Here is a 24,326-nt window from a genome sequence, read left to right as displayed (position 1 = left end):
TAGCTAGTGGGAAGCAGCCGCATAGCACAGGGAGATCAGCTCAGTGTTTTGTGACCGCCTGGAGGGGTGGGATAGGGAGGGTGGGTGGGAGACGCAAGAGGGAGGGGATATGGGAACATATGTATATGTATAACTGATTAATTTTGTTATAAAGCAGAAACTAACACACTATTGTTAAGCAATTATACTCCAATAAAGATGTAAAAAAAATGATGAATGAATGAATACGGTGACTGAATAATTCCATGAATAAATTAATTGATTTAATAAATGCCTGTCCACTGACTAACTGATAATCTTTCTTGCAAATAACCCACAGTATTTAAAAATTACATATTGATATGGCTATCTATTACTGCTTTGGGGGACATATCCATATATATGTAAATAGACATAGAATAACAACTAGGCTATTTTTAGTGTGAGATAGTGATCCAAAGTGTCCTTTATGTTTCTCGTTCCTTTTGTATGTGCGTCTTGCTCTCAGCTGTCCTCTGTCAGCCAGGGAGGCTAAGTTCACCTGGCACCGACCCTGCCATGAACTGGTGGACTAGTAGGATGAAGAAATCGTCACCCACCCTTGGGCCCTTCAGGTGTGGCTCCCAGCCTGTGCTAATGAAACTGACCAGAAGGGGAGGTGAGCTCCTTCACAGATCCAGTGGCTTTGGTCATGGGCATTTGAGGGGCAAAAATATAATTCTGGAAACCTTAATTCCGACCACCAGTTTGTATTCCACAGAACATTCTGGCCCTGTACCCCAGTGCCCTTGTCCTTTGGCGTAATCTTTGAACCTCAGCTATGCCCATTTCCTTTCCTCCTTCTTTACTCTCTTACCCTCATCTGGCCAGACCCAGAGGGAAGGAACCCCTGAAAAGTGAGGTCGCTGGATGGCTCTGTCAAGATGCTCCACAGAACCTCCTGACACTCCCTGAAGTTCTGGGAAGTCATCCTGTGCAGAGACCAAGTTCAGACGTTAGTTCTCTGGCTCTTGTCCTCACTGGGAGGCACTCAGATAATCACAGTAGTCATTCGTAAAGGTAAATTTGATAATGGGCTGAGAAGTAAGTCTAAGGATCTTTTAGGTCACAGTACTGTTCTGGTTAACTTGGTGCGGATGGCCTCTCTGGGTTGTGTGGTTGAATTTTGAATTAGAACATAGCAGAAGAAAACCAAAAGGAGAGTAGTTTTTGTGACATCATACCCTGTACATTTTAAGTGACAACAATTTCACAGCTTTAAAGGTGAATGTAAAGCAAGTGGATCATAACTGATTAAATTACCAGCTGTTATTTATATTGCCAGTTATAAATTGTAAACTCAAATTCTGATTAACACAGCAACTAATTGATCGACATCTTTGGTTACGTTATAACTGAATTGTGCACTCACAGTTCCAAACTCCTGGGAAGGAAAAATGTCTCTACAAGCTGTGTAACATAGTGGCTGAATCCTAGTTGTGAGATTTCTAAGAAAGCCTGCAGAGGAACGAGAAACAAAGGACACTTAGAATTATTGTCTCGCACTAAAAATAGTCTAGCTGCTATCCAACATGAGCAAGTCATATATGGAAAACCTGTATTTTAATATCCAACATTACTCACAGAATCAGGAAAATGTACAATTAACTTGACAGTTGATGTTCTAACCAGCACCTTGGTGAAGAGACCTTTTGCTACTTTAAATCTCCATCTGGCTGCTACAAAAAAATGTGCTTTCAATGGCTAGAGTCAGGTTGGCTGGTACACAGCTCTGTGTCATGACTCCTTTGGACTCATTTGAATATGAATAGTGTCAGATATTATGTTTAACAAGATCACACTGCCAGTGGAGGGAGAGCACTTGCTTTCTTCAAACAATGTTCTTCCTTAGGAATACTTAAAGAGTTCTTATTTATTTACTCTTTATTTCTCTTCATCAATTCTAAATCTTCCACCTGCATGCCTGGGTTGTGTGCACGAGCATTGAAAGGGAATAATTAGAAACATCTGTTTACATTTACCAGGAGCAGATATTAAAGAATTAAAATAAGCATAATCATCACACAACAGCTTAAAAAACTCAATATATGAGAATGTCTGAATACCATGAGAGTATTAAATTTCTATATAAATACACTATATGAATGCATCACTGTGTGAATACACTATATGACATAAAAAGATCTTTCATTAAATGATATAAATAGCAAGCAAATTTAACATGTACTAAATAAGTTTTCGGGAATATTCATTTCTATTATTAATTTACTGAACAGCCCGCCAGTGTGGTGTTTGAAGGTAATGGCACATGTTGGGTTGATGGCTGTAGTTACTTATGGCATCAGGGCCTGGAACAAGGCAGAACATACATGCTCTGAGGCAGCCCTCAGACACCCACGCTGCAGCCCTGTCAGAGACCTGTGGTTCTAGGGCCCTGACCCACGTCTCCCCGTTGTCATGTCAGCTGTTGCCATGGAGTTGCTGGGTTTTGTTCAGAGCTTCTTGAAGTGGTTTGCAGTGAGACTGTCCTAGCATCCTCCTGAATCTGAAAGCACGTGGGAAGATTGTGTTCTTGCAGTTGGCCCAGCACAGACTCTGCTCTCCACGGCAGTGCATGGCTAGAGCTGTCCACATGCTGCCTTTCAGTACACATGTGCCTGCTTTCTAAATATAGAAGTAGAGTTTCCTGATTTTAATGAAATTAAAAGGTTCAGTATAATTTTAAGTCAAAATAATGATCAGAATATGAACATGCAAAAAATAAGAATTGCACAAGGAGCTTTTTAAAATTACCAGCACTGGGTCTTACCTCCTGCAATTCTGATTCAGTGTAACTGGGGTGGGCCCTGGAATTGGATGGGGCAAAGGAAAGATAAAGAATAAAGATGACAAGGTACAACCAGATGGAGCAGTCACGAGCTCAGGTGGCTGAGGAGAAAGTCAGTGCTCAGAGGAATACCCGGCCTGCAGGTAAAAATGAAGAGTTAAACATCTTAGGAATGAATGATCTCACCCTGGAAGAGAGGAGGAAGGGGGCAGGGCAGGGATGAGCCTAGGCAGGCGAGCCTTGAGACCTGGATGAGGGGGGCTGGCACTGGAGCCCTGAGCCTACAGCCAGTGCAGTAGAAAGACCAGGAGAGTGTCTCAGAGGCTGAGCAGTGTCCCAAGAATGGGCTTCAGCCCTGCTGCAAGCTGCTTAGATAGAGTCAGATGAGGGCAAAAGAGTGCCCTCTGGAGGTCGTTGGGCAACCTTGCTGGGACCGGGCTGGAGATGGAAACAAGTCCCAGGTGAATGATGAAGGGATAAATTCTAAAGAACTCTCAGTATAAAACCATTAGAGAGGGTGAACAAATCATAATAAACATCATTTAAATGTGTCACTTAATTCACAGAAAAATAAAAGAAAGCCCCAGGAGCCACAGAAAAGGACAGAGATTCAATTTGGAGAGAGAGCTGAGGATGAAAGTGTTGTAAGCTGCACTTGAAGACCTGGGGTCATTTGCTCCATGTAACCAAGTGGCTTGAGCTTAGTGGTCAGGCAGAAACAGAGAGACTAAAGAGTTCCACAAAGCAGAGAGTTAAAATTGAGTCTTTATAGAGCAGCACACTCAGGGGCTACACACCCATTGGAAGGGTGGTCTAGAAAAAAATTCCCCAACCATCAAAGGGTGATAAGAAAATGTCTGTCTCACCTGGGCCTTAGGTAGCATGGAAAATATCTGCCCTGAGAATTTGTATCGTATACCTGTACTAATATCAATTTGGGGTTTGACTTAAAACTGCGGAGAAATTTTCACTGAAAGTGATCCAAAGTTATCAACCAATCTGGAACACTGGATGAAAGCACATGCAGATCTTTTATAAAGGGACACACTGGCAACCCAGTTTACATAGAACTTCTGCTTATTATTCAGCAAATGTTTATGAAATTTATCTTATGTGCTGGGCACTGTCCTAGCCCTGTGCTGGTAATAGATCGTTGAACAAAATAGACAAACATTCCTGTTCTCATGCAGCCTACATTCTAGCATGGGAGAAAGGAAGTAAGCATAATAAATAAATATATCAAATAGAATATAATCAGGGTTGACAGGAAGGGAGGGTGCAAGGGATGAAGGTTGCCATTGTCAGAGAAGGCTCATTAAAAATGTGAATTTGAGTAAAGACTTGACTAAGGTGAGGAAGTCAGCCAGAAGGTTATCTGGGGAGAGAGAGTCCCAGGCAGAAGGAACAGCTAATGAAAGGGCCTATGGTGGGATAGCGCCTGGGTTGTTTGAGGAACAGCCAAGAGGGTATTGTTGCTGAGGTGAAGTTAGCAAAGGAGATGAGGTCAGAGAGATGGTAAGTGGGCCAGAGCACAACTACTTGGGCTTTACTTCCATAAAATAAGGATCCATTGTATGGTTTTGAACACAGGAGCAAATGATCTGACTTAAATTGTTAAAAAGTCACCTGTTGAGAATTGGAGCATTGGAGAGCACAGGTGCAGGGAACTGGTCTGTAGGCTACCAAGGAAGGGTGTATGACCAGGGGGGCAACCACAGCAGTGATGAGGAGTGGCCGGACCACAGTCTGCTTTTCGTGGGGAGTCAACAGAATTTCATACAGATTGATATAGAATGTGAGAGAATAGATGAGTGAAAATGACTGGAGATTTTGACTCGAGTAACTGTAAGGACAGAATAGCACCAAGTGAATGGGAAAGACTATAAGTGGATCCGTTTTGAGGGTAACATTAGCAGTTAAAGCTGGATGTGTTGACTTGATTCTAGAGTTTGATTTAAAAATTGGGCTGGAGAATAAATTTGGGAATTCTAAGCATATAGGTAGAATGTAAATCCATGCAGCTAGAAGAGATCACTAAGGAAGTGAGTGCAGAGAGAAGAGAAGGGACCAGGGTGTGGTCAACTGAGTGGGTAGATGGTGGCACAGAGAGAGCAGTCCTGGGCTCTCTAGCATTAGGAAGAAAAGGAAGAATTGGAAGGAGTCGCAAAGAAGATAGGCCAGGAAGGAGAAGAAAGAAAAGCAGGAAGAAAAGCAGGAGAGTGTGTGTCAAGAGCAGTGATGGGTCTGGGATTTTGGCCCACAGTTTTCATGGATGCTGGAAGAAGACACGAATCTCATGAGTCAAAGACAAAGGACAGTTGACTGCTCACAACTAGGGCCGGCTACATGATTTGTGGGGCCCAGTGCAAAAAGCAGGAACACAAATGCATAAAGGATATGTGATGCTCACACACACACACGCACACACACACACAATGGAATACTACTCAGCCATAAACAAGAATGAAATTTTGCCATTTGTAGTGACATGGATGGACTTGAAAGGTATTATGCTTAGTGAAATAAATCAGATAGAGAAAAGCAAATACTGTATGATATCACTTACATGTGAGATCTAAAAAATACAACAAATTAGTCAATATATAAAAAAGCAGCAGACTCACAGATATAGAGAATAAACTAGTGTTTACCCATTGGGAGAGGGAAGTGGGAAGGGGCAAGATAAGGGTAGGGGAGTAAGAGGTACACACTATTATGTATAAAATAAGCAAGAAGAATATATTGTACAACACAGGGAATATAGCCAATATTTTAAAGTAACTACAAATGGAATATAACCTTTAAAAATTGTGAATCACTATGTTGTATGTTATACACTTGAAACATATAATATTATAAATCAACTATACCTCAATTTAAAAAAAATGTTTAAAAAAAGCATGAACAAAGTGTCATTCATCTCCCATCTAAAGGGTAGCACTTGGTTTCTCCCTCCTTGGGCACTATACTTGATTAATTGTATGAAACCCTGCATTATGGTTTCTTTCCGGCTACCCAGGCTATGATTATAATATCCCAAAGGATAGGGTTGCTTCATGTAATTCCTTGCAGAGATGCCCTTCCAAATATTTCTGTTGAAATTAATAATAATTAGAAAAAACTATCAAGCCAATATTTTTCAGTTATATGAAGTATGATGTTGTTAATATTGTGATTTGTCTAGTAGCAATAACCTAACAAGTTTTGGGTAGAAACCAGAAATACACATGATCTCAGAAATGAATGGACTTGCTATCTAAAAATAGCATGTCTTCTTAGAAACTGAAAGTACTTTAAAATGTGTGGCATCACTAGTCCACATGACTTGTCTTTGAGGAGGGGAAATCCAGTGCTAAATCTTGATATAGAGGTACATGTATAAAATCAAAGTGCATTTGAATACCCACAGTTTAAGTTTATAGGAGGGGTTCTTGGTTTAAAATGGAAATATTCATCCTCTGTTTTATGATAAATAGATACCCTTCTTTCTGTTGAAACACTTTTTTTTGCTTTATTGCTCCCTTGAAGGGATTCAGAGTGACACTCAGTTCAGCAAGTCTAATAATGAGAACTCTATAAGCCATGTAACCCAAGAGATGACCATGACTATTTTAGGATGTAGAATTCTTAACCTCATGGCCATCTGTAGGCACTGTGCTCAAGCAAGGGAAGAGCACAGAGGCTTGAGAAATGCCATACAACCAGGACGTGGACAAATCACTCACATCTCCAGGTGTAATATTCTCCCAGTTTGAGTATCTTTCAAATATAAAGGTATTGAAGGCAGCTTGCGCAAGCAATATGGCTGTTTCTCACAGCCAGTTCTTGGAGCACCTTTGCATAAATGACATATTTGAGTCATTGCATCCTCCGTGGAAACCTATTAATCAAAGATAGTTGCTGGACAATAAAGCTATGTATCTGATTATGCACACACACACATGTTGCAGACTATATATATATATGTAAATATATGTATGTATATATATATGTGTGTGTGTATATATATATATATATATATATATATATATAAAATATATAATTTCCTGAACAGTTTGGTGTCTTTAATGAATGTTATTCAGATAAATACTCATTTAAAATAAAGCAGAATATGAAATGACTCCTCCCCAGTTTATAATACATTCCAAAAGCTCATTCATACAATGTTTGTGCTGAGTTCGAACATCTGTTCCCGTATGGAGTGTGTGACATTTGATCATCTTGTATATTCTTCTATTTAACCCATAATATATCTGAGGTCTGATGTTGGACTCAGCCTACTCCAGATACCATAGGTAAGCGTTCTTCTGAGGTGCAGTTTGGGAGTCCAGGAGCTCATCTCTAATCCATTGTCATCGGGACACTAGTGGAAACACTGCCCACCCTCCTATTGCTGCTGCTGACTCATGATCCAGTTCTAGATGTGGAAGGTATTTAGGAAATTGGGTCAACAGAACCCAGTGACTGAATGAATGCTGGATTTCAGATGTGAAAGAAAGAAGAGGTTGGTGTATAGCCTGTTTTTGGTTTGGTTCAGAAAATGGGTAGATGCTAGCAGAGAATGGGGAACAGATTTGGGGTAGAAAGATAATGAGTTAATATTAGACACATTGAACTTGGTTTACATGTGGGGCATCTGGATGGAAAGATTCAGAAGGCGCTGGATCCATACATGGACATCTCAGGAAAGTGAAATAGGCCAGAGACACTGATGGAGGAACAAAAACCTGGAGGCTGGAGTTAAGAATAGGAGATGCTTCTTGCTCCTGGTTCCTTGATGCTCAGTTTGGGAGAATCAGTTTTACAGTTAAAGGGGGCTGTGCAGGGGCACTTAGTGAAATGTTCTTTGTATACAGAGGGGTAGGTGGGAGGTAAGCCCTGGGGCACCTGAAGGTCAGATTAGCCACAGCAGATCAGGCCTGGCAGGGTGACTGGTTTGGTATTTTTATTAGTGCTGTAGCTGTTTTACAAATTTGTGTTTAATTTAAATTTGTAATTTCAACATATTTCACAGCAGAAAAAATGTTTTATGGAAAATCTAGTAACCTGATACATTTCAGGAAACAATCTTGCATCTTTTGCATTTGGACACTGAGTAGAAGATGGAACTTGGGATTTTAGAAGCAAAGAGTGACGCCTGCTCCAGGGGGTGCTGAGAATTCTACATCAAAGTATTAGGCTGAGTCTTTCTTTCTGGCATCTTGGGATAATAGAGAACAGTAGGTTTGGTTTTTTTTTTTTTTTTTTAGAGTTTGCCGTGTACTTGGCATGGAGCAATGGGCTGGGGGCCCACCTGATAAAGAGGATGCTTTTTCATCAGGTGCTGGGGGGCTTTTGGGAGGATGACTGGCGCTGCTCTAGAATGAGGGAAGAGAATGTATAATTTTCCAAATGCCTATTATGAGTCAAGCACTGTGTTAAGCTTTGTTAGCTCAATTAATTGTTAGAGCACTTTTGTAAAATGAGCATTTTTAGTTTCATTTTTCCACATGAGGTTGCTGAGGCTCAGAGCGATTAGGTAACTTTTCCAGGTAAGGCACAGGGCAAGAAGCTGACCTGGTGGTCTAAAGTGTCCTACTGTACCACCTCCTGCAAACTAGCCCCTGCTGGAGATTTATTTAGCCAAGGACATCTCTCTTAAATTTTCCTGGTTCTCATTGGTTTAGGTTGAATTCTCGATTTTTTCTGATACTACATAGATTTTTGTCCTTTGAATGTAGGTCAGTATAATCATTTTGCATTTCAAACTTACTGGACTCCAGAGAAATAGCTATGGTATCTTTTCATACATGAAAAGAAAGGCAAATTTTCAAAATAATTTATGTCCTATGCCAGGTTTTCAGATTGCTATAGAGGACTGGGGAAATTGTAACTATTTTCAGCAGCCCATCCAGATTTCATACAGAGGTGACTAGTTCATCTTCTAAATATATTTAGCATTTAAGTGGATGAATAAAAATTACAGACTATGAGCCTTTTGGCAGGTATAATAGCTATATGAAGACCAGAAAGCCTCAGCAATCTTCTTCTGCATTTGCACACCAGCTTCCTCCCCTGCCAGCTACAGACTTAGTAGATATTCCTTAAATATACACTTCTTTTGCATTGTTGTACACTTCTTGGCTCCTCATGTGTGCCCTCTGTGATGCTAATCACTTCAGAGTGTGTGACAGGCAGACTTCCCAGATGGGTAAATGGGCTTATAGTGAAAAGGCTCACCCACCTTTGCCCAGCCAACAGGAGGTAGACTTGAGATTTGGGCATGTTTGAGTGCAAAGTGCCTTCTCTTAATCACTTTAGTTTTACTTGATTTGATTTGATGAATACCCCACCAGAATGTGAGCTACTTAAAGGTACAAATGATATCCTCCTCATCTCTGGGTGCATAGCACCCAGCAAGGTTCTTGGCCTGTAGTAGATACTCAATGAAGGCTTGAGGCAGAGGGAGGGAGGAGGAGAGGGGATCAGAAGGAGGTGGTCCTGCTTTATTCTCATAGATCACCATGTTACCAAACTCAGGTTCGGATGCTTGCCACTCGAAAGCCAATAATTGAGAGGCAAGTGTTGGTAGAAAGGAAAGTTGCTTTAATCAGAAAAGCCAGCAATCTGGGGAGAAGATGGACTCATGTTCTGAGACCAACTCCAAAGATTCTGCTCAGTCATGACAATTTTTAAAGGTAAAAAGGGGAAACAATCACAGTTAATCATTAAGTTAGGAGGTCAGATTCTTCATCATTTTTCCACTGTGTGCAGAGCTGCTGACTTCTCCTGATTTTCCCGTGGAAGCTGTCTTGCCCACATGGTCTGCCTGCAAATTTGCTAAGGGGGAAGCTGGGCGTAAAGAGTCAGTCATTCTTTAACTACTTAATTCTTCATTCTTGCTCCATTTAATCCAGGAAAGTAATCAACAGATTAGGCAAGGCATTGTGTACCTTCAATAGAGCAAAATCAGGAGTTAGGTTAAATGTTACCTAGTGAATTAATTTTTATAATTAAGGCCTGAGGAAAACAGAAATGGGCAAACAGGAAAGGAGCAAAAGAGCTGCTTACACTTGTCAGACATCATTCCATTTCTATGGGATTAGGGATGAAGTTTTGTCTTCTGTAACTTCTTCATGCTGACATAGGGTGCTGTATTCTTAGAGTGGAGGATGTAGAGACACGGGTCTGTACAACCTCTTTACTGACAATTTTAGTTGCCTGCTTACATATATGGGCAGAACAAGCTATAATATTTTGATGCCCACAAAGATGTAGATTATTATGAGCAATAATGTTAATCTCATTCTCATAAGGCCAGTTCTTGGAATTGTGCTAGCCATAGATTTAGTACTGCTCAAGATGGAGCAGCTTATGTCATGCCTACAGTCTGGTCATCACGCAGCTAGCTTGTTCCCTCTGGTGGCAGTTATAGTATCTGTACAACGACTCAGGAATGTGCATCAGAAACTGAAGGATTCTGTGACTCTATTGTCCTGATCATTAACTGCTTGAGCCTGCTCTTTTGTGACTCAGGGAGGCCTGGGAGATGTACGTTTTTCTACAAACAAAAGGCAGGGGACACGGAGGGGCCTTTGTTCTTGGTGTGGCAGGGGGGTGGCCTGCAGGGTTCTGCTGGGCTCCAACCACATGGATTCAACAAATGGAAACCTAGGTACCAGCGAAGTCTGTTCTGGGAGGGGAGATGGATGCAGTGTTGGATACTTATTTTTAGGCCATTAAAAGGAATGGATTAGGATTTTCTAAATAAATCTTGTTAACAGAAGTGCCAAGATTCCCTCAGCCTAATTTTAGTTGCAGAAATGCCTGCAAAGGAAGCCTCCACCATCCAGGGCTTATATAAGCTTCTCAAAGTAATTTTCTGTCCTCCCTGACCTGAGAACAACTTACCTGTGAGTTTTTGTCTCATAAACTTGCTGAACCAGAAGCAAATGCAGGTGGCCTGTGGCTTTCACAGCTGCAGTTAAATATTTAAATTTGGCTTGGAGATTGCATTTCTTTCTCAGGGTTAGTAAATTTTTACATTTCCTGTGCTGAGGAAATCTAGTCAATTACCTAATTGCAGAATAATGAGCAGTGTTTCCACTTTCGAATATGTATTCTTGTCATTTTAATGCGATAAATACCAACAAATTTCCACAAGCAGGACGAAACGTTATTGTTTATCTCTTATTGAAATGTATTTGAGCTGCTTGAGTTATACACCTAAAGGTTTTATTTTGTTGTTATTTGTTGTTACCACTGCTGTTCATATATTCTCAGGAGATTTTAAAAGGACAGTCACCTATGCACAAATGCTTGGCCCCTGAATGCCTCATATTCAAGAATGCCTGTTCCCAGCCCCCTCAGACTTCCTGCCTGCTCCTCGTCTCTCCCTGCACCATCCTCCGCTACCTCAGCCCACTGGCTCCCAACCACGGGACCCTGGGCTGGGCTGGTGTCTTACCCAGAAACTGTGGCGTCTGACTTTTGCATGAAATGGAATTTTGTAATCTGGCGTAAAACCTAGCAACCCTTGTGTCATGTTTTTTCAATGAGAAAATATGACACAAATTTTAAACAAATGACTTAACAAGCTCATGGAACCCCACCTACTAGTATTTTCTGTTCCTTTGTGAAGGCAGTGTAAAGCCTTCTGGGACAGGCCTAACTGGACCTCAGGGTTTCATGCTGTTTGATTTGATACACACATGTAAACAGAGAGAGAGTGGAGAGGGCCCTGAGTTCATTTAGTTATCAAAGAGCTTTACCATCCCTAAGAGAAGCCCCAGGAATAAATGGCCCTTTAATTGGATGCTTTTGTTTGTGAGATCTTTTTAAGAAAGATTCTTTGTTTTGAATACAATTCCTGAATATTTCTTCATGCTGATTCCAAGTTCATCCTAAGCCTTTTATAATACAGAGAGACAGAGAGAGAGAGAGGGAGAGAGGTGTTCCAGGCATTTTGTCTTACCTAATGATTTTGATGAGCTATCTTAGTTCAAACCAATTCTAACTGAATAACTCACATTTATGCATTATACCCCCAGAAAGTCCCAGTTCTCAGTGGCCTGGAGAATTCTGGATGAAGATACACTTGCATTTTCCCTCTCACTGCCTGCCCTCTCTCCAGTGAATCGCATCTCCTAGGAAATCAACACTTTTACTCAGTGCCTCCCACGTACCCGGTGCCAGCCCCATTCCATGATTGGATCTGCACCTAAACCAGAAGCCGGGTGTTCTCAGGGTGCCCAGGGCTGTTGACACATCTGCTAACACAGTGGGTGTGAGTCAGTATTCGTGCACACACAACCAGTATGTCAATTAATTAATTTATAGGAGGGTATTTTATAAATGCTTGAAGTACTATAAATCTCAACCCTCACCCAAAGCACGGTCTTCTAAAATCAAATGATAGCAGATTATAACCAAAGGAGCTTTGTGAGCTAGATTCTGCAGCAGGTCTGAAGAATGTGGGGGTGGTGTGCAGAGTGGAGGTTATGGGGGTCCCACCTGCAAAAGAGGAGATTCTGCTTCTCTGGGACACAGTGCCCTGTTACTGCAGCCCCACTGGCAGCTGCTGTTTCTGTAAACCCTGATCTCTGGGCCGGTACCTGCTCTTTCTTCTGCCAACATGCTCTGTCTAGATGTGCTGATATGGCTGGGTGTGCCACAGCCAAGAATCAGTGCATGGAGACCACTGTCTCTTCTTTGTGTGTGCGATGTGCAAATCTAAGTAAGCCCCTGGCACCAGAGAGGGGCCTGCTGGTCCCCAGCACCCACTGTTCCCAATGCCCACTACCCCCTCCTGCCCGCTCCTCCCAGACTCCCACTTCCCCCATGCCTCTCCTCCATACTCCCTGCTCCTCCCCACTGTCTCTCCTGGAGCTGCAGTCTCCCTGCAAAGGGTGGAGGTGGGGAAGGAGGGGACAAGCACGAGTTCCTCTCAACCTGGTGTCCCTTTCACCATGCCGTGGACCTGTAGACTCCTCCCTGTACCCAGGTGGGTCACGCCACAGAGCAGAAAAGAAGAAAGGGACACAGTAAGCTCAACAAAGGCCCAGGGATGGAGATGCTCTCCATCGCCACCAAAACAGTGCTGCCTGGTTCTAATCCCTATGACCCTTGGAGCCCCCGAAAGCCCTTTCTTTGAGAAATGCCACTTCAGGGTCTCTGCCATGTCCCCTTTCTTTCCCTCTCGAGTCTCCCTCAGCTGCACCATGTTTGGGGGTGACGCCCAAGGAAGACGGCAAGGAAGGCTCAAGATGGCCCTATGGGGCCACCCCCTTCTTTGCCTCTTCCTCCCCTTTTGCTATCCTGGGGCTCACTAGCACTGGGTGGTGTGGTGGCTGATTCTGTGAGCAGCACCCCGTCTGTCTCATCTTGGTGTCTAGTGCCCCAGCACGAGCTCCAGCAGCACAGGGCCTCTGCCTGGCAGTTATTTGAGAGGCTCCACCCCTCTCAGCCCTGTCTCATCTCTCTGCTGCTTTTCATACCAGCAGGTATCCATGCAGACGGCACCTGAGTCCACCTCAGTGCTAAGGTCAAAGACCAAAAGCTTACCTCCCCACCTCTACCTTATGTTCCCTAAGGAGTCCAGGATTCCTGCTTTCCACCCCTAGTCCACTGCCATCTAGATCTCTGTTGATTCCTGGAACTTTTACAGTCTCAAGGTCTCTTCTTTTTCTGAGGACTGACTCAAATCCAACCCTGGCAGACTCTCCAGTCCATACAGATTGCATCTCTTCATGGCTGTGTTCCTTGGTCCCCGCCACATCACTCCAAACCTGGAAACCAGCAATTTGTCTGGGACTCCTTGGAGGAAACAGACCTTCACAAGGCATCTGTCTACAGAGTAGCTGTGCTCAGTGTCTGCAAGGATGAGGGGCTTTGTTGGTGCCATATTTCTTATTACTCCCCTTCAAAAATACGTTACTGTACGTGGCTGCATCCTCCACACCTAGGGGCATCTTTGCAGACTTCGCCCACCAGTCTGGTTTATTTGGCTGCATAAAACCTCGCCCTAGAGCTGTGAGGCTGAGACCTGCTCCCAGAGGGAGGCGGCCTCAACTTCAGACCCCACATCCCCCAGTTACTTGTGTTTAATGGGATGGTGGGTGGGGAGACAAATTGTTAGAGCTCTCTAAATTTTTCTTTCTTCATTGATTGGGGATGTTAATGAGAACAGCAGTAATCTCTGCCTTGTATTTAAATAAGATGATATAGCATGAGGCCTGGCACTTGCTGCCAGCCCACATTAGCTGCTGCTGGTATTGTGTGTGATGCTCCTCACTACCCATCCCAGGAGTCAGCGCCATGGCCCCCCAGTGGCACAGTCTCCCATTAGCTGCCCCCCAACTGCACAAGAGAGCAGAGGGGGCTTGTTCCTGTAGAGTCACCTTTCCTTCATCTGCCTCTTCTTTCTCTGCAGGAGAACGAAGTGGGATACTGACTAGTGTCCCACTGATTTCATGATGCCCTTGCTTTCCAAGGCATAGCCCATGCAGCAGATTTGGGTTTAAGTCCTACTACTTTCTCTCCCTCTGTTACCTAAGCTCTCCCCTACCGCCGTCCACTCAAATCAGTCAGCAAACACCCAAGACCAAAACTGCGAGGTGCTGCTGATGCTGTAGAGAGCAGCAGAATCCAAAATTAGACCCTGATCCTGAGCTTGCAGACTGTGAATGACAGCTGGGTTCCCAGGGCCAACTGACACATGGCAGTGCCTCCACCCTCATGGCAGCCCATGTGAATGCCAGCTGGAAGGGAGATGGGAGAGCAGTGCTAGACTTCACAACTCAGGCGTAGGATGAGAGCTTAGAAACCAGGAGAGAAAGATGAAACTCTTCTATTTCAATAAGAATGCAATTTGGAGGGTTATATTTAAATTGAAAATCCTTTAGCTGCTCCTGCTAATTTATCTCCGTCTTGTTATGCCACGAAAACTTTGCATGTTTCAGTTAAAATGCATCACCTACATTAACTTAAGTTAATGGTAATGCAGGGGGCATGATTTCGAACTTCACAGGCCATTTGCATCCCAAGGGTCTACATCAAGCTTACTATCTGTGACTTCCTAACCAGCACTTCTTTTCTCTATCCTCCCTCATCACCTGTCAACAAGCTCTTCCACTCATTGAGGCCTTTGCTCATCATCCGTCTTACCCATTGAACTCACCATTGCAAAACTGATCTTCCTCACCTACAGCTTTGTGTTTCAAACATAGTCTTATTACTATTCAGGTATGGCAAGGCCAACAGATCAGGAGACAGCTATCATTGAAAAGAGAGTTTGTCACCCACAGACCCCAAGAGAAGGGGGCATGCCATGCCATGGTGGAGGGGATGCCTGGGGAAGCACCAGGGCAGGTCACAGAGAGTGAGCCTTTATTGTAGCTTCCATGGAAAGAATGGGCATGGCCAGGCTGGGTAAGCAGGCTTAGGATTGGCTAGTTTGAATAATTAAAGTAGGCCCTGGGACCTAGGCTATCCTTAGTTGCCTGGTACCTGAACGTGGAATGAGGTACTGGCCTGGAGTGTGAGAACCTAATAAAGAAGGAAGTTCCGGGTATGAGCTCTGGGGTGGTTGGTTTGCATATGAAAAGTACAATCCAGCGCTTGGCAGAGTTGTTTGCTCTCTCTAGGAACTAGAGGGAGGGAAGGCAGTCCCTCCAGGGCCCAGAGATTAAAGCATGAGAAATCAGAAAATAAATGACATGTTCAATACACACGGTTTTGTCACTTGCTACTTGGAAACCTTCAGTGTTCATTGGCTTTGGAGCTGGTGTTTGAGTGTTTCCACTTTATGGTCACTGCCACAGGGTCCTGCCTTGCCCACAACTCTTTACTTTCCTCCTCTTGCACACCAAGTTCCAGCAAAACTGCACTCCTTGGGGTTTCTTGTCAATTCAGTAAAAACAACAGTCTTTGTATGACTTTTCATGCCCCTACCTCTTGTCTAGCTGACGAAGGCCTATCTTCAATACCACCTGCTTTGTGAGAATCTTTAATTGGTGGTGGGATTTTTTTGTGTGTAGGGGGTTTCACACAGTTAATACCAGGCACAGACCTCTGCCGTGTAGGTGACTAGGAAAAAATTCCCGTTTCTTCTCATCCACTGAAATGCTGCCTCTCCTTCAAGTTGCAGATAAAATGTCAATAGACTCCCCAGGCCATTTGCATATTTTGCTTCCCTCTGTCTCTGATTTTTTATGGGCCCTATAGCTTAAAACGTCTTTTGTTCGTAGTTGTTTAGTACATATTGGTTTTGTCACTTCCTTGTCTGTGACAGCACCTGAAGAGGATCACAAGTGTACTTTGTCATTTTGGAGGCTCCTGTGCCCCAGCACTCTTGCAGTCAGTAACAGATGGGTGTTACTGGGTTAGCAAGCTCTGAGAACCGCCCTGTGAGGCAGCAAGAAGAGTCTGCCTGTCTGGGATGGATTCTTTAGCTGATTTGTCATCCCGCCTTCACTGCCTGCAAAGCAAGGGTGTTGCAGACATGCTCTGCCAGTGCATGAGCCTAGGCGCTCCTGCCTATAACAACAGTGATTTCTCCTTCCCTAGTTGGAGAGTTTACCACCTCACCTTTGGATTTTCAGCTTGTATCCTTCCACGACAGGGTTTAGGATGTCCAGTGACTATGACCAGATTTTTAGACCTGATCGTTCTAGACTTGAACAGTGATTGCCAAAAAGAATAGAAATTTAAAAATAGAATTTCCATGCTCAGCCTCTGATTTGTCTTTTTTCCCACTTTCTTACTGCACTAACTTCTCTGCAAAACAAAAACACGGGGTCATCTGCCTATTTTGCTTCTTATTTTGTTGGCAAGCCTGTGGGGCTGCACTGCCCCTGGCTCCCTCTTCCCACATCTGGTTTTAGTCCCATTTTCTCTAGATGTCATCCTCTAGAGGTGAGGACATGTCCCAGTTAGTGTAGAAATGGCTGTGTAGTGTAGAATGGCAACCTAGAAGGAAAGGAAAATGTGATGCATGAGGTGTAGAGACCCCCCCACAGGTCATGGTGTCTCCAACTGGTGTTTCTCTTCCAGAGGTTTTCTATTTACAGCTGTGTGGAGGGCAGAAGGAGAGGAGGAGTCTAACTGCAGAGAATTCGTAGCCAGGCCTGGCCTGTCATGGGCGGCTCAGGCCTAGGTTTGCCTGGTGGGAGGAGGAGGACCTAGGCCAGTGCACGGGTTCTCTGCCAGCACCCTGATTTTATGATGACTTTTTTGGGGGGCTTTATTTCTAGGTTATCTCTTAAATGCCAATTTGTATAGTCTGCTTCTTACCTAAATAAAACAGAGAACTTATAGACATGATGTACACCTATTAAAACTGGTATTTGTGTTTACAAGAAAGCAACCACTGCTTCCTAACTCTATCTGAAAATAACATCCATTTCTCCTGGATTCCAACCTGAATTGGGCCAGTTGTGGAGGAAACAGGCCTGCGGCTGAACACAAACTCATTTTTTTCTTTTCTTTTTTTTTTCCCCAGGATTACACCTTGACCATGTATTTTCAACAATACTGGAGAGATAAAAGGCTCGCCTATTCTGGGATCCCTCTCAACCTCACGCTGGACAATCGAGTGGCTGACCAGCTCTGGGTGCCTGACACATATTTCTTAAATGACAAAAAGTCATTTGTGCATGGAGTGACAGTGAAGAACCGCATGATCCGCCTCCACCCCGACGGGACAGTGCTCTACGGGCTCAGGTCTGTCTGCCCTGTGGGCTGGGCTCATGGTTGCATGGTGCACTGGCCTTGAGTTTTCACTGGAGGTGATTACAGTAAATGAGGCCATGTCCTCAGATTAAGTTAAGAAACACCCATGAAACACTTGGAGCTCTGCAGAAAAAAAATCGTATAAATCTAAGATTTGGGGCATTACTGTTACTATAAATAGACATCAAACAAGTGAAAAACAGCCTCCTCGGATTGAGTTGATGTAATTGGGCTGCCGTATCTAAGAACACAGATTCTCTTGGGGTGGATTTCCCATATCATAGCCACAAAGGCCTGTAATTAATATCACCCTGGTACTTAAGAGGCTTTCAGTGAAGTTTCCCAAAGCCATTTGCAGAGTTGAAAGAAATGTCTAATTTTGCCGACATACAGTATAGTCTCCATGGAGCTTTATGAGGTGGTGCCACCAATATTTATGGGAATGAGTAAATGTGAGGCTTCCTGGTGAGAATCATCTCTCACCAGGTCTCATAATGAAGGCACATGAATTGGGAAACCAGACTGCTGTCTGGAACCCTAAGGAGGCCCTGGGCTTCCCTGGTTACACTGGAAACCACTAGGCCTTCCCATGATGCTCCACCACTGCTGGTGGTTAGTGATTTTGACTTTCACTGAACGGCAGCCTTAGCAATCTTTATCTCTTGTGTTGATTTAGCACTGGTTTTTGTTTTGTTTTAGAGTAAGTATGTCTGTGTCTTTCTTGATCTCCTGGACTGAAAGTGCCCAGAGGCCTTCCAGGAGGGCCTCACAGTCTGGAGTGGGGTACAGGTGGATATCTTGGAGGAAAGGTTTATCTCAAAATGTTGTGAATCTTTAACTGAGACTCCAACAGTTCTAAAGAGTAATCATAACAATGTAAGCTTAAATACACACCACTGTGACTTTTAGTGCTTCAGGGAGAGTAAAGGGAATTATTTAACATTGCCTTAAATGGAAAATGTTAAGTGACTTCCTCAAAACAGCAGCATATAGAATGAGAGTTGGAATTTTAGCAAAAATCAGACTTTTTTAACTGTAAGAGAAAATAAGTGGCACATGTCAACTAAGCCATGGTGTTACTCTAAAAAACATCTAGATGATGTTTCCTCGGGATGTTTTCAGCATTTTGTATTTTTGCCTGGAAGTGAGAGATGTGGTTGAAAAGTTCTAGAGTTCTGAGAAGTACAAAAATCAGTTGTTCAAAAGATTATCCAGAGACCATGTGAGCATAAAATGAGGAGTCATGTCCTTCATTTACCTACCCACCCCAAAAAAAGTGAATAGAAATGTGTGTAAGTTTGTGTTTGTGTGTGCATGTGCATAGTGGGGGCAAAGCAAAAGGAAGCAAATAGCAGTAAAAACTAGACTAGGCCTTCTTGGCTTTTTAAACAAAACTTGCTATTTGGGTTCTTTCCCTTTTTATCTTTGCATTCTTTATTTTCTCACCAGAGTTAGAGTACGTTAGTTTGTCTAAGACAAAGAGCTTTCATTCTGTTAGGATAGCATCTGAGTCCGCTTGGGCCACTGTAGCAAAAACCCACAGCAGACACTTATTTCTCACACTCTGGAGGCCGGGAGTCCAGGATCAAGGTGCCGGCAGTCTTAGTGTCCAGGGAGGGTCTGCGCCCTCATTCATGGCAGGTGCCTTCTCACTGCGTCTTCACATGGTGGGAGCTCTGGGGTGTCTCTTTTACTAGAACACTAATTAATCCCATTCATGGGGTTCCACCCTCATGAGCTAAGCCCTCACCTCCCAATACCACCACATTTGGGTTCAAATATTCAAATATGAATTTGGGGAAGGACTTAAACATTTGGACCATAGCAGACAAAATGATACAATATGAATGAAAGAACTGAAATAAATTTCCAAACTCCACTTGAAAGTGTTGGATTTCACACCATAAAACAGGCAAGAATAAGAGAAACCAAGAGATTAAAACTGTATCTTTATAACTTAGCTAATACTCTGACTGTAAATTTTAATATAAAAGTTAAATAATAATGTAATAATAAGCATTGGGATACTTTTAATAATAAACTTTGTACAATAATCTAAAAAAGAATCTCTCTAATGAAATTTACATTCATTATACATCTCAGCCTCTAAATCAGTAAATGAATTTCTAAATCAGTAGCTGTTTTTATCCAAATGTAGTCTCAATATACCCCTTAGATCTTTATTTAGAACCTCATTTTTTTTTTTTTTTTGGCTGCATGGGGTCTTAGTTGTGGCATGCAGGATCTTTCATTGCAGCACCGGCTTCTGTCTAGTTGTGGTGTGCGGGTTTTCACTCTCTAGTTGTGGCGTGAGGGCTCCAGGGCATGTGGGCTCTGTAGTTGTGGTGTGCAGCCTCCAGAGCGCATGGGCTCTGTAGTTTGTGGCATACGGGTTCTAGAGTTGAGGCACTCAGGTTCAGTAGTTGTAGTATGCGGGCTTAACTGCCCCACAGTGTGTGGGATCTTAGTTCCCTGACCAGGGATCGTACCCATGTCCTCTGCATTGGAAGCCGGATTCTTTACCACTGGACCACCAGGGAAGTCCCAAGAACCTCATATTTTTTAAACAATTCTTCCATCTGGACCTGGACAAGCTGTCAGAAAGGAAATCTAAATAACAGACCATATTCCACATGTGCTTATCAGCTACACTGTGCCATCTGAATTCCTTTTGAAATTGGCTATTCTAGAAATTTCTGCCTTCAGATTAAAAGAAAACACACATAGCTATAGAGATTAATTTGAATTTGAAGTAATTTGAATTTCTGGACAAAAAGCACATTAGTGCTTCAAAATACTGGTAATTTAATTAAATTCATATAAATACATATTCTATGTCATTCTGTGTGAACTGAAGTACCATTTATATATATTCCACAAGATACACACACACACACTATATGTATTGTGTTTTTTGATAACAAAGTATGAGTGCCACCCTCCACCCTCCCCTTGGCCCCAAACCCTACCTTCCCTCTGCTCTTGTTTTACTGTTGTACTTGCTGGATAATGTTGGTGACAGGGCAAGACAAGGATGGCCAGTGTTAGTAACCTCAGTGATACATTGTATCCTTTTGGTAAATAGGTACCAGGGCCTGGGCCTGGAGGGGGTCTGGTGTAGCTGAGAGCTTGAGTGTGTTAAACTCCCCAAGGAGGTTCATGGAGCACTGGGGTCGTTGTCAGGCTCCTGCTTGTAAGGTATTGCTCATGATGGCTAAACCCAACAGAGATTACTTTCCTACTGGCTGTATCCTTAAGATGCTAGTTGACCTGGCTGTGTCCTTGGGACCTTATGGTCAAATTCTTCTCACCACTGGAGACTAGGATTGGCCTTCTCCCCAAGTATCCTGCAGTCGCACACACTGGTAGGTCAGTCACCATTTAGCTCTTCTGGGCTCCTTTTTCCAGGCATGTCCAGCCATCTCAATACAGGATCAATGGTGGCTTTTGCTTTATCGAGAGTAGATGAGGGGGCTTCCCTGGTGGCACAGTGGTTGAGAGTCCGCCTGCCGATGCAGGGGACACAGGTTCGTGCCCTGGTCTGGGAAGATCCCACATGCCGCGGAGTGGCTGGGCCCGTGACCCATGGCCGCTGAGCCCACGCGTCCAGAGCCTGTGCTCCGCAATGGGAGAGGCCGCAGCAGTGAGAGGCCCGCGTACCGCAAAAAAAAAAAAAAAAAAAAAAAAAAAGTAGATGAGGCTCTCTGGCTGGGGATGAGCTCTCCATGATGCAGGTTTGTACATCATCTCAGACTTATTCTGGGAAATCATTAATCCATTACTCTGATGACTCTGCAGAAGTGATTGATGGCTGCTCACAAAGATGCTGGAGAGGGATCATGTTCACGTAGTGATAAAAGGTTGTTTTAAATCATGAACTCTTTTTTTCAATGATTCTTATAGCCCCTGAGTATGAAACTTGGGCTAACACTAGCTTGATGTTACCTGCTTGGGCTCGGCTGAATGAGACAGTGAGCCAAGCTTCTTGTACAGGTCCAAGTCACTGTGTGGTGTAAGAAACTGTTCTTGATAGGGCATGTACACCATCTTGAAATAAAACTTGGGCTCTTTGAAAATTTCCTTTGGGCAGCCAAATCTTTTCAGGAACTAGGGAGATCTTGGCTGCCTAAGAGGCTCACAAGTCTTGGTCCTGTTCCCATGACAGCTTTTCTGTTTCCTTTGGTGCCAGGCTGAAATTTTCTGCTGTCTGTCCCTATTCTGTCTTCCCATCTTTCTTTTTCAAGTCAGCCAATCACCTGATATCATTGAATATCTTACCTGCACCACTAAGGATACTTTGTAATGTGATCTTCAGGCCATGAATTTTGTGTCTTCAGACCTTTTTTCTGATGCTAGGAATTGGTAATGGGTTCACAAAATAGTATTTGATTTGCTCCAAAAAGAACTTGGAAGTCTGAGGTTGAGTCATCTTCATCAAAACAACATGCCTGAGAAGCTTACTGCAAAATTTGTTGGAAAATATCTTGTAAAATTCCCACTTGCTGTCAAAAATGGCTTGAAATTGTTAAAGTTGCCATTCCCATACTTAAACGGTTGATGCAATATTAAAATGAACCTAGAACTTCATTCAGAAGATTCAAATTAAGTCATCTAATTAGTCTGGCTGCCATCTTTTTCCAAAACTGTATTTTTAAGTTGGTTCTAGCCAAACACCTTTTTCCCCCAGAAAAGATGTAAGCTCACAGAATTAATAAGGCCCACATGATTTGAGTGCAGGTGTGTTTAACTCCCAAACTCTTGTTTTGTCACTGCCTCCCAATTACTTTTACATAAGTAAAAAACATATTGATAAATTTCTTTCCAAAAGGATTATGCCAATGTTTACTCCCACAGCAATATATTACATATTAGCTTCAGGGTTGTGACACCTGCTTTGGGCTTCATCATTTTTTTAGGCTACTGTAAATAACCTATTTACTTCATCCCTTGAGGCTGGAGAAAATCACCTGTCTCACTTTAAATTCAGGCTCACAAAATCCTCTATTCTCCCCAGTCACATTCATTCTTCCCATACTTTTAAGAGCTCTTTCACACCTTCACTTCAGGCATCTCTCTTCACTCTCATTTGATGATATTACCTTAAACTTTAACTGAAAACACAGTAACTTCTTCATTTTGCTATTTACAAAGAGACCATTCCACATACCTGCTACTCATACTTTGCCTTTTCTCTCGAAGTGGAAAGTGGGTCCCTGAGCATTTCAAGAGTCAGCTTCCCCTTGGTATCCTCTCTTTACTTGAGGATTTGGCTCCTGAAATTCTAACCCCTCTCTGTTTGCCACTGTTCTCCTCTCTCACCATGCTTCTGGTATGCATACCTTCCTTCTGCTCTTCAGAAATAGTCAAGGATGTCTCTGTTTTAGAGGCTTTGCACATGCTCTTTTGCTGGATGCAATACTTTGTTTCTAGATATTCATGTTTTTAGCATCACAGTGTAATTATGTAATTGAAGACAGTTCACCTGGTCCTGCTCTGATCACCTATTCCCTTTTTATTACACCTTCTTGTTTTATTTTTGTCATAGCACTTATCCAGATCTGACATGATCTTGTCATTTTATTGCATTTCTTAATTTATTGACTCTGTTCCCATCCATGATGGTGGGGAGGCCACCATCAGAATATAAATTCTCTGAGAAAAGAACCTGTTTCTTGTTTATTATTACCTCCCCCAAATCTAGAGTAGTGCTGGGTAGAAAACAAGGAAAAAGTATTGTATCAGGATTAAGTTTAAATTCCAATTCTTATTTCTATAGTGCTTTATTTTCATATTTTCTATTTAAATTCTTAATCCATCAGAATTTATCTTGGTGTACAATGTAAGGTAGCTGTCCAGTGTTTTTCTTGTCAGATGGTTAGCTGTTTATTCCAGTACATAAGTTTATTCTTCCATATGAGCTTCAGAAACATTTGTTTTATCAAATTCCTAAAAATATAATGTAAGATGTTGGTTGGAGTTTTGCTCAAAAATATAACTTAAGAGAAGAACAAATGCTATATGATATTCAGTCTTTCCTATATAACCGTGACACATCTGCATTCATGCATTCCTTCAGTTATGGCTTTTAGTAAAGTTTTGTCATTTTCTTCATAGACAACCGCTCATTTCTTTATAAGGTTATTCCTGTCTTTTATAAGTGTGGTACTATTAGGAATGGGATATTTTTACATTATCTTTCTAGCTCTCATTGATACGTGGGGAAGCTATTGATCTATTTGTTTATGGCTGTCTTTGCTTATGCATTTGTCCACTATCATATCCAGCCAGGCTATTCTCTTACTATGTCTAATAATTTAGTTAATACTCTTGAGGATTTTAGTCTTACAATCATATTGCTTATAATGATGATTTTTTAATCTTCATTTTTATTGGTTTTATTCATATTTCTTTTTTCTGTTTTATTGCAATGGTTTCAACTTACAGGAAATGAAAAACAGTAGGGATAACAGTGTACAGCATCCCCTAGTTCTTCATTATAGTAAGAGTGCTTCTTGTGCCCCACCATGAAGGACGATTTGCACTCTTAGTTTAATGTAGTTGTGACTCATTCTTTACTTCCTTTAAATATATACATGCTCTCATTTTCTGGGAACTATGTCATGAGTTGAATAACAGATATCACCAATTTATGGAGTTTATATTCAGGAACTAATTATAAATCAGATGACTGACCCTAGACGGCTTTTTTACATATCAGAAATAGAAATAGATTTTGTTGATTCAACCTCTCTTTATACGTTCGTTTTCCTTTTTTAACCTGTAACTATGATGTATTAATTTCCTACTGTAA

General features: G+C 42.4%; 1 protein-coding gene across 2 annotated transcripts in view; it reads left to right on the top strand.

The window, feature by feature from the left end:
• The window catches only part of GABRB3 (gamma-aminobutyric acid type A receptor subunit beta3), a gene marked incomplete at both ends in the record, with an annotated part of 235,096 nt that overhangs the window by 138,681 nt on the left and 72,089 nt on the right, over positions 1-24,326 (top strand). For both annotated transcript variants that reach the window (XM_079700340.1, XM_079700341.1), the window contains one exon: positions 17,286-17,506. In XM_079700340.1, coding sequence (XP_079556466.1) covers positions 17,286-17,506 — 221 coding nt within the window. The remainder of the gene's footprint in view (positions 1-17,285; positions 17,507-24,326) is intronic.

The sequence above is a fragment of the Hyperoodon ampullatus genome, assembly GCF_949752795.1.
Source record: "Hyperoodon ampullatus genome assembly, chromosome: 3".
NCBI classification, from domain to species: domain Eukaryota; kingdom Metazoa; phylum Chordata; class Mammalia; order Artiodactyla; family Ziphiidae; genus Hyperoodon; species Hyperoodon ampullatus.
This window is presented reverse-complemented; position numbering and strand designations above follow the sequence as displayed.